This window comes from Hylobates moloch, unplaced genomic scaffold (assembly GCF_009828535.3).
Source record: "Hylobates moloch isolate HMO894 unplaced genomic scaffold, HMol_V3 SCAFFOLD_15, whole genome shotgun sequence".
NCBI lineage: Eukaryota > Metazoa > Chordata > Mammalia > Primates > Hylobatidae > Hylobates > Hylobates moloch.
The window spans coordinates 45,525,345-45,537,545 of NW_026652290.1; the positions used below are offsets into that span (position 1 = coordinate 45,525,345).

The 12,201-nt window shown below is 62.2% G+C and overlaps 1 protein-coding gene across 5 annotated transcripts; it reads left to right on the forward strand.

Moving 5' to 3' along the window:
• The first annotated feature begins 637 nt into the window (after positions 1–637).
• Positions 638–10,799, forward strand: SEMA4C (semaphorin 4C). Of its 5 annotated transcripts, none has more exons than XM_032178745.2 (15): positions 638–725; positions 2,689–2,834; positions 4,186–4,334; positions 4,687–4,749; positions 4,852–4,950; positions 5,071–5,167; positions 5,288–5,404; positions 5,492–5,643; positions 5,727–5,902; positions 6,225–6,369; positions 6,459–6,681; positions 6,813–6,925; positions 8,625–8,782; positions 8,870–8,940; positions 9,064–10,799. In XM_032178745.2, exons 2-15 carry the CDS (start codon positions 2,726–2,728, stop codon positions 9,891–9,893), a joined length of 2,502 nt encoding a protein of 833 aa, XP_032034636.1. In that variant the 5' UTR covers positions 638–725; positions 2,689–2,725; the 3' UTR covers positions 9,894–10,799. The 5 variants fall into 5 exon arrangements, with proteins under 5 accessions (XP_032034636.1, XP_032034637.1, XP_032034639.1 ...); XM_032178746.2 differs by having other exon boundaries at positions 647–725; positions 2,686–2,834; positions 9,064–10,021; XM_058428873.1 differs by lacking the exon at positions 638–725 and adding an exon at positions 1,253–1,414 and having other exon boundaries at positions 2,686–2,834; positions 9,064–10,021.
• Positions 10,800–12,201: the final 1,402 nt, after the last annotated feature.

Below are 12,201 nucleotides of genomic sequence, written 5' to 3' on the forward strand. Positions count from 1 at the left end.
GGACCAGTGGTCCTCGGGGCCTAGAAAGAAGCAGAATTCGGGGCCAAAAGGCAGACCCCTCTGGTCCGCCCCAAAAGACGCCTCGGTTTCCCCAGCGTGCCTCCCCCGGATACTCGCCTCGACGTGGCTCGCCCGCGGTCGTTCCTGCAACTGCAGGGTCGGGAGTCCCTCTCCCCAGCACAGCCCGCCCAGGGTCTTCGGGGGACACTTCAGAAAGATCGGGTGAGTGTGATTCCCCCGTGGCCATACCCGGAGTCCCTCCCCTAACCCCACCTCCCTCCGGGCGCTGTGGCGCAGCCCGCGACTCCGAGCCCCGGGGCAGCTGGACACCCGGAGGGGTTGAGGTCCGGGCACCCGGAGGGGCGGAGGTCCGAGCCCCCGGGCGGAGAGCGGGCTGGTCCACAGGTCGCTGCAGGTCGCAGCCCCCTCCTGAGCGAGCCTTCGCGGCCCGCCCCCGGCCTCCGCTCGACCCCCCCAGCCTGACGTCAAGGGAAAGGGGGCGGAGAGCCGCGGCCGCGCTGGAGAAAGAGCCGGCGCCCGCCGTGGTGGCGCGGGGAGCCCGAGCCTAGGGGCGCGGAGCCGGGCGGGGACGGAGGGGCGGTGGCAGAGGGGCCGCGGAGGGCTGGCGGGCGAGCGCGGGCAGGCGGCGACGCGGGGGCAGGGGCGGACGGCGGTCGGAGCCGAACGCGAGGGCGGCGCCCGGGGACTGGAGCTGCGCGCAATAGGTGAGCGAGGCCGGGCTTGCGGGAGGCTGGAGCCGCGGGGCCCCGGAGCCGCCGCTTTGTCCCCTTGCTTGGGCAGGGGCTGCCGGACGAGGGAGGGACAGGGGCTGGGGCGCGGGGAGCCGCGGCGGCGGAGACGGCTGTACGCGGGGATCCTTCCTGCGCCCCCCGCTGCTGCTTCGCAGGGTCTCGGGAGTGGGACGCACAGCGCCTGCAGCCCCGCAACCCCGGGGCCGGAGGGGCGCACCAGCGAGGGTTCCTCGCGCGGTCCGGTCCGCGGCCGGGATCCTCGCCAGGCTCCTGGACTGCCCTCGGCGCTCCCACCCCCGATGGAAAGTTTGGGGCGGGCTTGGAGCGAGGCCGATGTTGTGGGATCGGATTTCCCTGCCGCGGCCCCTCGCCCGCCCGCCCATTCCGCTGGGGAGGTGCGTTGTCCCGGAAAGCCAGGCCCCCGGGCCGAGCCGGGCCGCGCCGTCCCCGGCTGGAGCGCTCGCCCTGCAGGGAGGGCCGCGGTCCACGGCTGGCCGCTCGGGGTGGGCGAGGGTGTGGGGCGCCCCGCCTGGAGCCCGCACCCCTCCCCCCAACCCCTCCTCCCGGCTGCCCGTTTCCTCGCCCTGGGGGGAGTTGCGGGTGGGAGCACCGCTGCCGGGCGGATCCTCGGAGCACGCCACGGGGTGCGGCCCGATCCTCGGGTAAGGAGCCGAGATGGAGCCTGGGGCGTTTTGGGGGGCTGGTCTGGGGCGCAGCCCCCGCCCCCCGCCCTCCTGCGCCGGGGCTCTGGGCCGACAGGGGGCGTCCGCAGGCCGGGCTCGCCACGCTCCCCGCGCCGCCGCTTTGTTTGCGTTCAAATCCCTGGAGCTGGGGGAGGGGAGAACCAGGGGGGACCCGGGACGGGGTCTTGGCGGGGACCCTTTGTTTGGGGGTGAGCAGGTCCCCAGCTTCTGCGTCTCCGTCCCCGGCACGGGAAGGCTGGAGCGGGGGAAGCCAATCCCGCTGGCCCGCCCAGGCCAGGGTCCCTGGGGCGCAGTCCCCGAGTTGGGAAGGTTCGTCAGAGTCGCGGGAGCGCAGCGGGTGCCGGCCGTGCGCGGCGCGTTGCCAGCGGCCCGGGAGGAACCCCCTCGCGTCCCCGCCCCTACCTCCCCCCGCCGCCTGCCCGCGCCGCCAGAGTCCCCGACTCGACCCGAGCTCGGTCCCCCCACCGTCCCTCCGCCAGAAGGCTGGTGTCTCGGAGGAGGCAGTGCGAGGAACAGGATGAGGCCCTGGTCATTTCCACGCCCATCCCACCCACTTCCTGCCTCCCTCTTGGGCAACAAAGGGGCCTCGGGAAGCTGGGCCCCTTCGTTCCCGGCCCTTCTCCCACTCCTGCCCTGCTGATGTGGAAGGGGGTTTGGGGTTCTGCAGGGCTATTGTCTGCGCTGGGGAAGGGGACAGGCCGGGACCGGGACCTCCGCTCGCAGCCGGCCACACCAGGTTCCGCCTGTGGGGCTTTCCCAACCGCCTACCCCACCGCATGCCCTCGTCGCCCTAAGGAGTCTTCCTCCCAGAATTAGGCGTTGGCGGTGTCCGGAGCCCCAGTGGCTGCAAGGCCTGCTGCCTGAGGTTCTTTCAAGAAACTCTCAAACCTCTTAGGCCTGAGTGTGTATGTTGGGGGGGGGTCCCTTTTTTTATTTCTCAAAATGACTTCCTGTTGCGCAGAGGTATTGGTGGGTCTGGAGGCCAGGGAGGGCTTCCCCGAGCCTGTTTAGCCTTCAGCCAACTCAACTCCTCCCCGCTTCCCAGGGAGACCCGTGGCCTTTTAGGCAGAGGCCAAGTGTGGGGACTTAGGTCCGCCTCCAAAGAGAAGGGGAAGGAGGGCACCGGGGCTCCTGGAAGGCCCGATGAGGAGTCCCGTGGCCTCTCCTGCTGCGGGCCCCTCTGGTTTGCTTTCTCTGGCTCTGATTTCTGACCATGTCTTTTCCCTCAGCAGGACAGCTGGCCTGAAGCTCAGAGCCGGGGCGTGAGCCATGGCCCCACACTGGGCTGTCTGGCTGCTGGCAGCAAGGCTGTGGGGCCTGGGCATTGGGGCTGAGGTGTGGTGGAACCTTGTGCCGCGTAAGACAGTGTCTTCTGGGGGTGAGTGCCTGGAGGGGTGAGGAGGAAGTCAGGGACAGGCTGCTGAAGAGTTGCCCCCATAGTGTGCTGGCTTTATTCTCATGTGTGTGGCACAGCTTTCTAGGAAACTCGAGTGACCCCAGGGGCCAAGAATGGGCAGTGCAGGTTGGGACCTGGGATTAGCCTCCTCTGTGGGAGCTCTGTCCAACTCACCACCCCAGACTGCCTGCCCAGGTGTGCGAGGGAGAGCCTTCTGCCTCGCCCTCTCTACGCCTCGCTTCTTGAATTGTCACTGGCGCTGGGAGCCTAAAGAGAAACTGGAACCGGGATAAATACAAACTGGAGGCACTCTCCCCTGGCTCCCCAGGGCCCCGCTAAGACCTCCTACTGCCCTGTACACATCATACCCTCTGGTGGCCCTGGAAGTGTGTGTATGTGCACATGCTCACATGGTTGCCGGGGCACAGCGGGGACCCAGCAGTGCCCCGTGTGCACACACCCATGTGAAAGGTGATGTCAGGTGTTTGTATCAGCCGTGCACTCTGGGGACCTGGGATGAGCTCACCTCCCACAGGCTCCACTCGGGTGCCAGTGAAGCCCTGCCATGCCGGTCTGTGTCTGGATCCATTGTTGCCTGCAAAGACTGAGGCTGGTTTGGGGGGACCCTGAGGACAGGTCAGCAGCCATATTTGGCAGCTGGTGTAGGAATCACGTGACTGTATAAATGTCGTGGTGCCCTGCATGCCGGGTGGCAGCAAGACTTCCCAGGCCCCAGCCCCATCTCCGCTCTCTGAGCCTCGGGTTTCTCCGGACCTCCCTGGCCTGGCTCACAGCCCAGCTCCCCTCCTGCCATCCCCGCCTGTCCTAGTGGCCTTCTGTGTTCGCATCTCTGGCAGCCTGGATTGGGGTCCTGCTGGAGTGAAGGGTTTCCTGAGGCAGGGAGTACTCATAGCCGTCTGTGCCTCCTGCCCTGCTGGACTCTCAGAGAGGCAGTGGGCAGCAGGGCAAAGAAGGAAGCAGCCACCGAGGAAGCGAGGGTGGGGTGGGGGTGCCCAGCCCTGCGGCCGGAGGTGCCATTGACCCTGAGAGCAAGAGCCATCAGTCTGATGGCTTCCTCTGGCCGGAAGCTGTGGCTGAGATATCCTTCCTTCCTCCCAGCAGCCTGGATTTGCCTCCTCCCAGGCTGGGAAAGGCTAGGGAGGCCCGGGTGGGGCTGTCAGGGCCAAAGGCTGTTTCAAAAGCGTCTTTTATTGCCAATTGGAGTTTGGCTGGCATCTGCTTGTGGCATGGAGTGCTGGCTCTCGTGGAGGAAGACTGAGGGCTGTCAAGCCCCAGGGGTCCTGCCCATCAGCAGCCATGCTTACCCCTGCAGAGCTGGCCACGGTAGTACGGCGGTTCTCCCAGACGGGCATCCAGGACTTCCTGACGCTGACGCTGACGGAGCAGACTGGGCTTCTGTATGTGGGGGCCCGAGAGGCCCTGTTTGCCTTCAGCATGGAGGCCCTGGAGCTGCAAGGAGCGGTGAGAGGTGGGGCAGCGGGAGGCAGTCGGGCTGCCAGAGGGCAAGGCCCAGAAAGGCTGTGCTTGGCCAGGTGGTCCCTCAGCCTAGCTGCCCCCACAGAAGTGCTGCTGGGCATCCCGGGCCTGCCCTCTGGTTGGGGTCAGCATGCGGCATTCCTCTCCTCTCTGGCACTTACTGAATTCTGTGTAGTGGGGTGGTTTGGGGCTTCCATTCTGTACTGAAGGAAGCCCCCAGAGAACAGGGACAATGCCTCTGCACTGGGCGTCCCTGTGTTGCTGCTGCAGGCTGTGCTTGTGACACATGCTCAGTCCGTACCTGTAACGTGACTGACGTCCCCTTCCCTTTTCCCAGATCTCCTGGGAGGCCCCTGTGGAGAAGAAGACTGAGTGTATCCAGAAAGGGAAGAACAACCAGGTGGGTGCTTGGACGCTGCTCCTGGTGCTGCCTTCGCCCCAGGGCGTCTCCTCCCATTCTGGCCCTCTCGCTCTCACTAACCAGACACCTTTCTGCCCCCAGACCGAGTGCTTCAACTTCATCCGCTTCCTGCAGCCCTACAATGCCTCCCACCTGTACGTCTGTGGCACCTACGCCTTCCAGCCCAAGTGCACCTACATCGTGAGTGCCGCCCTCCTACATCGGTGTCCCCAGCCCCCCGTCCTCCTCACCCTTCTCTGGACTCGTGGATGTGGCCCACAGGGCCCTGCCCTTAAGTATCACCTCTCTCTCTGTCCCTAGAACATGCTCACCTTCACTTTGGAGCATGGAGAGTTTGAAGATGGGAAGGGCAAGTGTCCCTATGACCCAGCTAAGGGCCACGCTGGCCTTCTTGTGGGTGAGTGGCTGCCCCCCATGCAGGCTGGGTGAGTCCTTGGGGCTTGGTTCCACTTGGGGCTGTGTTGACCGGATGTGTCCATACCTCATGTGTGGCCTGGCTGACCTCTGTCTCCCATAGATGGTGAGCTGTACTCGGCCACACTCAATAATTTCCTGGGCACAGAACCCATCATCCTGCGTAACATGGGGCCCCACCACTCCATGAAGACAGAGTACCTGGCCTTTTGGCTCAACGGTGAGCCCCCGGAGGGCCTGCGGGAGCCATGGGTGGGAGGCCCCCGGGGCCCAGCCCCTCCCTGCTGACCTCCTCCCCTTCCCACAGAACCTCACTTTGTAGGCTCTGCCTATGTACCTGAGAGTGTGGGCAGCTTCACGGGGGACGACGACAAGGTCTACTTCTTCTTCAGGGAGCGAGCAGTGGAGTCAGACTGCTATGCCGAGCAGGTGGTGGCTCGTGTGGCCCGCGTCTGCAAGGTACCGAGTCTCACAGCTGTGGGCCCTGGGAGCCCCGCTGGCCCAGCGGGGCTGACCGGCAGTGTCCCCTTGCCGTCTGCCAGGGCGATGTGGGGGGCGCACGGACCCTGCAGAAGAAGTGGACCACGTTCTTGAAGGCGCGGCTGGCGTGCTCTGCCCCGAACTGGCAGCTCTACTTCAACCAGCTACAGGCGATGCACACCCTGCAGGACGCCTCCTGGCACAACACCACCTTCTTTGGGGTTTTTCAAGCGCAGTGGTGAGTTGGCCAGGGCTCCCACAGAGTAGGGAGGAGCTGGGGTTCAGGTCAGGGATGGTGCATGGGTGGGAGCCTGGACCAGGCCTCAGAGGCAGTCCCGGAAGCCAGGTGTCCAAAAGCCAAGGAGAATGCTGGCACCTGCCCCTTTCAGAGCTGCCTGTGAAGGGGCAGGGCCCCATGCCAGGTGGCACTTGAGCTGCCAGGGCATTCTGGTGCCCATGGCCAGTTTGTGCCGGGCCCTGCCTTCCTGCTGCTTGCCCTTAGCTGGGGTGGGAAGAGATAAGGTGGGTACCTGACCCTGGGCTCCCTTTCGCTGTGACAGGGGTGACATGTACCTGTCGGCCGTCTGTGAGTACCAGTTGGAAGAGATCCAGCGGGTGTTTGAGGGCCCCTACAAGGAGTACCATGAGGAAGCCCAGAAGTGGGACCGCTACACCGACCCTGTACCCAGCCCTCGGCCTGGCTCGGTGAGTGCTGGGGCAGGGATGCATCTCCCCACCCAGCTGCGGTGCCATCCCACCCTGCTGATGGCCTGCCCCCCACATCCTGCCCCCAGTGCATTAACAACTGGCATCGGCGCCACGGCTACACCAGCTCCCTGGAGCTGCCCGACAACATCCTCAACTTCGTCAAGAAGCACCCGCTGATGGAGGAGCAGGTGGGGCCTCGGTGGAGCCGCCCCCTGCTCGTGAAGAAGGGCACCAACTTCACCCACCTGGTGGCCGACCGGGTTATAGGACTTGATGGAGCCACCTATACAGTGCTGTTCATTGGCACAGGTGGGTGCATGGGTATGCAGACATGGCTGCTCAAGGCTGGGCAGAAGCCCATGTGCCCAGGGCAGGGAGATTTGGAGCTGCCCCACGGCCTTGTGACCTCTCATTTACACCTTCTCCTATGCACCCCCCAGGAGACGGCTGGCTGCTCAAGGCTGTGAGCCAGGGGCCCTGGGTTCACCTGATTGAGGAGCTGCAGCTGTTTGACCAGGAGCCCATGAGAAGCCTGGTGCTGTCTCAGAGCAAGGTAGCAAGTTGGGCCCTGTCTGCCACTGTCCCCAGCACTATCCCATCTCACTCTCTCCGTCTGGCTGCTTCTCCCAGTTGGGCCTATGTGCTTGGCCAGTGCAGAGTTAGGAACAGACACACGTATGGATGCACACCTTGCCTAACTTGGGGTGGGTTCCTGGAAATGAGAATGAAAACAGAATTGAATCTGCGCTGCACAGGGCCATTATATATAGCCAGGTCACGGGGCTGCACTCCCAGCATCAAGCCTTGGCAACTGCTCCCGTGTTTCTTTCAGACCCTCCAAGCTGTGCTGTGGTTCTGGCTCTGGCCTCTTCCCTGACCATGCCCCTGTGACCAGACCTCCCAGGCTGTGAGATGTTTATGATGCCCTCACCATGGTGGTTTCCTTCCAGCCCCCAGTTGCTCTCTGGTCCCAGCCCTCCATTTCCATGACTGTTCCTGAAGTGCTTGCATTATACCCTTGTGCAATACTCTCTTTGGTTTTTTTTGAGATGGAGTCTCACTCTGTCACCCAGGCTGGAGTGCAGTGACGCGATCTCAGCCCACTGCAACCTCCACCTCCCAGGTTGAAGCTATTCTCATGCCTCAGCCTCCTGAGTAGCTGGGATTACAGGTGCCTGCCACTATGCCCAGCTAAAGGTTTTTTGTTTTTGTTTTTGTTTTCTCTGAGATGGAGTCTCACTCTGTCACCCAGGCTGGAGTGCGGTGGCATGATCTCAGCTCACTGCAACCTCCACCTCCCGGGTTCAAGCAATTCTGCCTCAGCCTCCCAAGTAACTGGGAGTCACCAGGCTGGATCATGGCCAATCGGTCACTGCAACTCCCCCGGTTCACCCTTCCTCTGCCGCCTCGATACTGGTCGCCCAGCTAATTTTTTGTATTTTTAGTAGAGACGGGGTTTCACCGTGTTAGCCAGGATGGTCTCGATCTCCTGACCTCGTGATCCGCCCGCCTTGGCCTCCCAAAGTGCTGGGATTACAGGCGTGAGCCACTGCGCCTGGCCAGCCGGCTAATTTTTGTATTTTTAGTAGAGACAAGATTTTACCATGTTGGCCAGGCTGGCCTTGAACTCCTAACCTCAAGTGATTTGCCCACCTCAGCCTCCCAAAGTGCTGGGATTCCAGGCATGACCTGCTGTGCCTAGTTGCCTTGTGCAATACTCTTGTGGCATGTTTGCCACACCTCCTGAACTTTGATTTGTTTGCGTTTTACCAGCTATTATGACTCAAAATTGTCCCCCAGAACATGGAATAATGGCAGAAAAGAAAGTGTGTGGTTGAATAAACACACAGATTGGCATCCACCGTTGAAACAGGAAAACATCTTATGTTATGCTGCTGCTGTTGTGAGGGCTGATGGGCCTTGAGAGAAATGTATTGCCTGCACTATGTGCGTGTGAGTGTGTGTGATTATACTTTTTGGCCTCACAGCCCCGTTATCCCTTTCTAATAAGGTCACGTCTATAAGGGGCTTAGGATTGCATCTGGCCTGTGTAAGCCCTCTGAGTTCTGCGGTTCATAGAGTTCCCTTTTCAGCACTACGGCTCTGCCTTGTTCCCTTGTTCCTCCTTCTGGCGCCCCGTCCTGTGCCCCCTGCAGGAGTCCAAGCTGTCCCCGTGCTACGTTCTGGTCCAGCCGCCCCTCCCGTGGTGTGGCCCTGGCTGACCCCCCTCCTGCTCCCCTCTTCTCTCGCAGAAGCTGCTCTTTGCCGGCTCCCGCTCTCAGCTGGTGCAGCTGCCCCTGGCCGACTGCATGAAGTATCGCTCGTGTGCAGACTGTGTCCTCGCCCGGGACCCCTATTGCGCCTGGAGCGTCAACACCAGCCGCTGTGTGGCCGTGGGTGGCCACTCTGGGTGAGTTGGGCTCTACATAAGCTAGGACCTCCAGGGACTCAGGGTGGTTGGAGCCAGTCTGCTGATGTACCCTACATCCCCTACCAGATCTCTACTGATCCAGCATGTGATGATCTCGGACACTTCAGGCATCTGCAACCTCCATGGCAGTAAGAAAGGTGAGCTTTTTCATTCCCCTCGCATCGGGCTGAGCCCTGGACCAGAGCTGGAGTTTCTGTTCTCCTCTTCCCCAGCCCCGCTTTCCTGCACTAACATGCACTCTCTTTTCTCTGCCACTATAGTCAGGCCCACTCCCAAAAACATCACGGTGGTGGCGGGCACAGACCTGGTGCTGCCCTGCCACCTCTCCTCCAACTTGGCCCATGCCCGCTGGACCTTTCGGGACCGGGACCTGCCTGCGGAACAGCCCGGCTCCTTCCTCTACGATGCCCGGCTCCAGGCCCTGGTTGTGATGGCCGCCCAGCCCCGCCACGCTGGGGCCTACCACTGCTTTTCAGAGGAGCAAGGGGCGCGGCTGGCTGCTGAAGGCTACCTTGTGGCTGTCGTGGCAGGCCCGTCAGTGACCTTGGAGGCCCGGGCCCCCCTGGAAAACCTGGGGCTGGTGTGGCTGGCGGTGGTGGCCCTGGGGGCCGTGTGCCTGGTGCTGCTGCTGCTGGTGCTATCATTGCGCCGGCGGCTGCGGGAAGAGCTGGAGAAAGGGGCCAAGGCTACTGAGAGGACCTTGGTGTACCCCCTGGAGCTGCCCAAGGAGCCCACCAGTCCCCCCTTCCGGCCCTGTCCTGAACCAGATGAGAAACTTTGGGATCCTGTCGGTTACTACTATTCAGATGGCTCCCTTAAGATAGTACCTGGGCATGCCCGGTGCCAGCCCGGCGGGGGTCCCCCTTCGCCACCTCCAGGCATCCCAGGCCAGCCTCTGCCTTCTCCAACTCGGCTTCACCTGGGGGGTGGGCGGAACTCAAATGCCAATGGTTACGTGCGCTTACAACTAGGAGGGGAGGACCGGGGAGGGCTCGGGCACCCCCTGCCTGAGCTCGCGGATGAACTGAGACGCAAACTGCAGCAACGCCAGCCACTGCCCGACTCCAACCCCGAGGAGTCATCAGTATGAGGGGAACCCCCACCGCGTCGGCGGGAAGCGTGGGAGGTGTAGCTCCTACTTTTGCACAGGCACCAGCTACCTCAGGGACATGGCACGGGCACCTGCTCTGTCTGGGACAGATACTGCCCAGCACCCACCCGGCCATGAGGACCTGCTCTGCTCAGCACGGGCACTGCCACTTGGTGTGGCTCACCAGGGCACCAGCCTCGCAGAAGGCATCTTCCTCCTCTCTGTGAATCACAGACACGCGGGACCCCAGCCGCCAAAACTTTTCAAGGCAGAAGTTTCAAGATGTGTGTTTGTCTGTATTTGCACGTGTGTTTGTGTGTGTGTGTGTGTGTGCACGCACGTGCGCGCTTGTGGCATAGCCTTCCTGTTTCTGTCAAGTCTTCCCTTGGCCTGGGTCCTCCTGGTGAGTCATTGGAGCTATGAAGGGGAAGGGGTCGTATCGCTTTGTCTCTCCTACCCCCACTGTCCCGAGTGTCGGGCAGCGATGTACATACGGGGGTGGGGTGGACAGGGTGTTGTGCCCCTTCAGGGGGAGTGCAGGGCTCGGGGTGGGCCTAGTCCTGCTCCTAGGGCTGTGAATGTTTTCAGGGTGGGGGGAGGGAGATGGAGCCTCCAGTGTGTTTGGGGGGAAGGGTGGGTGGGGCCTCCCACTTGGCCCCGGGGTTCAGTGGTATTTTATACTTGCCTTCTTCCTGTACAGGGCTGGGAAAGGCTGTGTGAGGGGAGAGAAGGGAGAGAGGGTGGGCCTGCTGTGGACAATGGCATACTCTCTTCCAGCCCTAGGAGGAGGGCTCCTAACGGTGTAACTTATTGTGTCCCCGCGTATTTATTTGTTGTAAATATTTGAGTATTTTTATATTGACAAATAAAATGGAGAAAATGAAACAATTGCTGTGATGGGGCTAAGACGTTTGGGCTAAAGTCCTTCTGGGTACCAAGAGTGAAGGCTCTCTGGGTGGAGGGAGGCTGGACTGGGCCTCCCCCACAATCCCAGGGCAGCCACCACTTTTGTGGTCCCTGCCTGCCTGTGGGAGGGGACAGCCCAGCTCTAGTGTTTTCCCACAGTGGTGGCTGCGGGGCTGGGAACGAGACCGTGGCCACAGCCCCTTGGGAGCCAGCCTTGGCTTCTGGCCAGAAGGAGAAGTCAGGGCACTGTGAGTCCAGGGGAGAAGCGGAGTTGGCGGGGGGGGGGGGGGGCCTTCCCAGAACTCAGGACGGGTAGTGAGAATGAGGGGCCAAAGGAGTCGAAGTTTGTGGAGATGAGATCGTTGCTTGTGTGAGGATGGGGTTCTCAACCCGCTTAGGGGAGGAGAAATGACTTCCAGCCTTCTACCCACCAGGAATGCTAGGGTCTTCAGTGCCCCAACCGGGGGGGAAGGAACTTAACACCCAGTGTGCACCAGACCACTGTCCTGGAGAGGGACTGGCACAGAACCCAACCTGCATTCTGTCGTTCATGCACTCTTTCTAAGCCGATCAGGCGGTGGAAGTGAGGTCTCCCCTGTACACTTGATCGTGGCTTGAGCAGGCAGCTGCCTGGGTTTTAACTGGGAATTGAGAAGGCTGGGGTCCGCTGAGGAGCACGCTGCGCGGCTGCACGGTCCGCAGACGGCCGCCCGGAGAGTTTTGATCATGAAGACCGATTCCGTAAACTCAGCGCCCACTGTGGGGCCAGGGGGTTCTGCACAAACCAAGGCCCTGCCCTTGCCCCTGCCCTGAGGTGGAGCTACAGGCAGGACAAGTTGTGGCCACCTGCCCCTTGCTGGACTTGTAAGGAAGAGCAGGGTACAGGGAGGGGCGTCTCGAGGCCTTTCCAGCCGTCACTTTGCCGCTGTCCCAGGGGCGGTCGGCCTTGGTCCGGGGTGGTGCCAGGAAGAGGGGGTAAAGACCGTGGAGCGCGCCCCGGCCCGATGGCTCACGCCTGTAATCCCAGCACTTTGGGAGGCCAAGGCGAGCGGATCACGAGGTCAAGAGATCGAGACCATCCTGGCGAAACCCCGTCTCTACTAAAAAATACAAAAAATTAGCCGGACGTGGTGGCGGCGCCTGTAGTCCCAGCTACTCAGGAGTCTGACGCAGGAGAATCGCTTGAACCCGGGAGGCGGAGGTTGCAGTGATCCGAGATCGCGCCACTGCACACAAGTCTGGGTGACAGCGAGACTCCGTCTCAAAAAAAAAAAAAAAAAAAAAAAAAGGCAATGGAGCGCGTGGCGCCTCCCTGCCCTAGGAGCCCGGCGGGACTAGGGGCGGTAAAGACAGGAGCCTGCGAGGTCGCTGGAGGGCTGGGTAATGGCGAAGGTAACGGGAA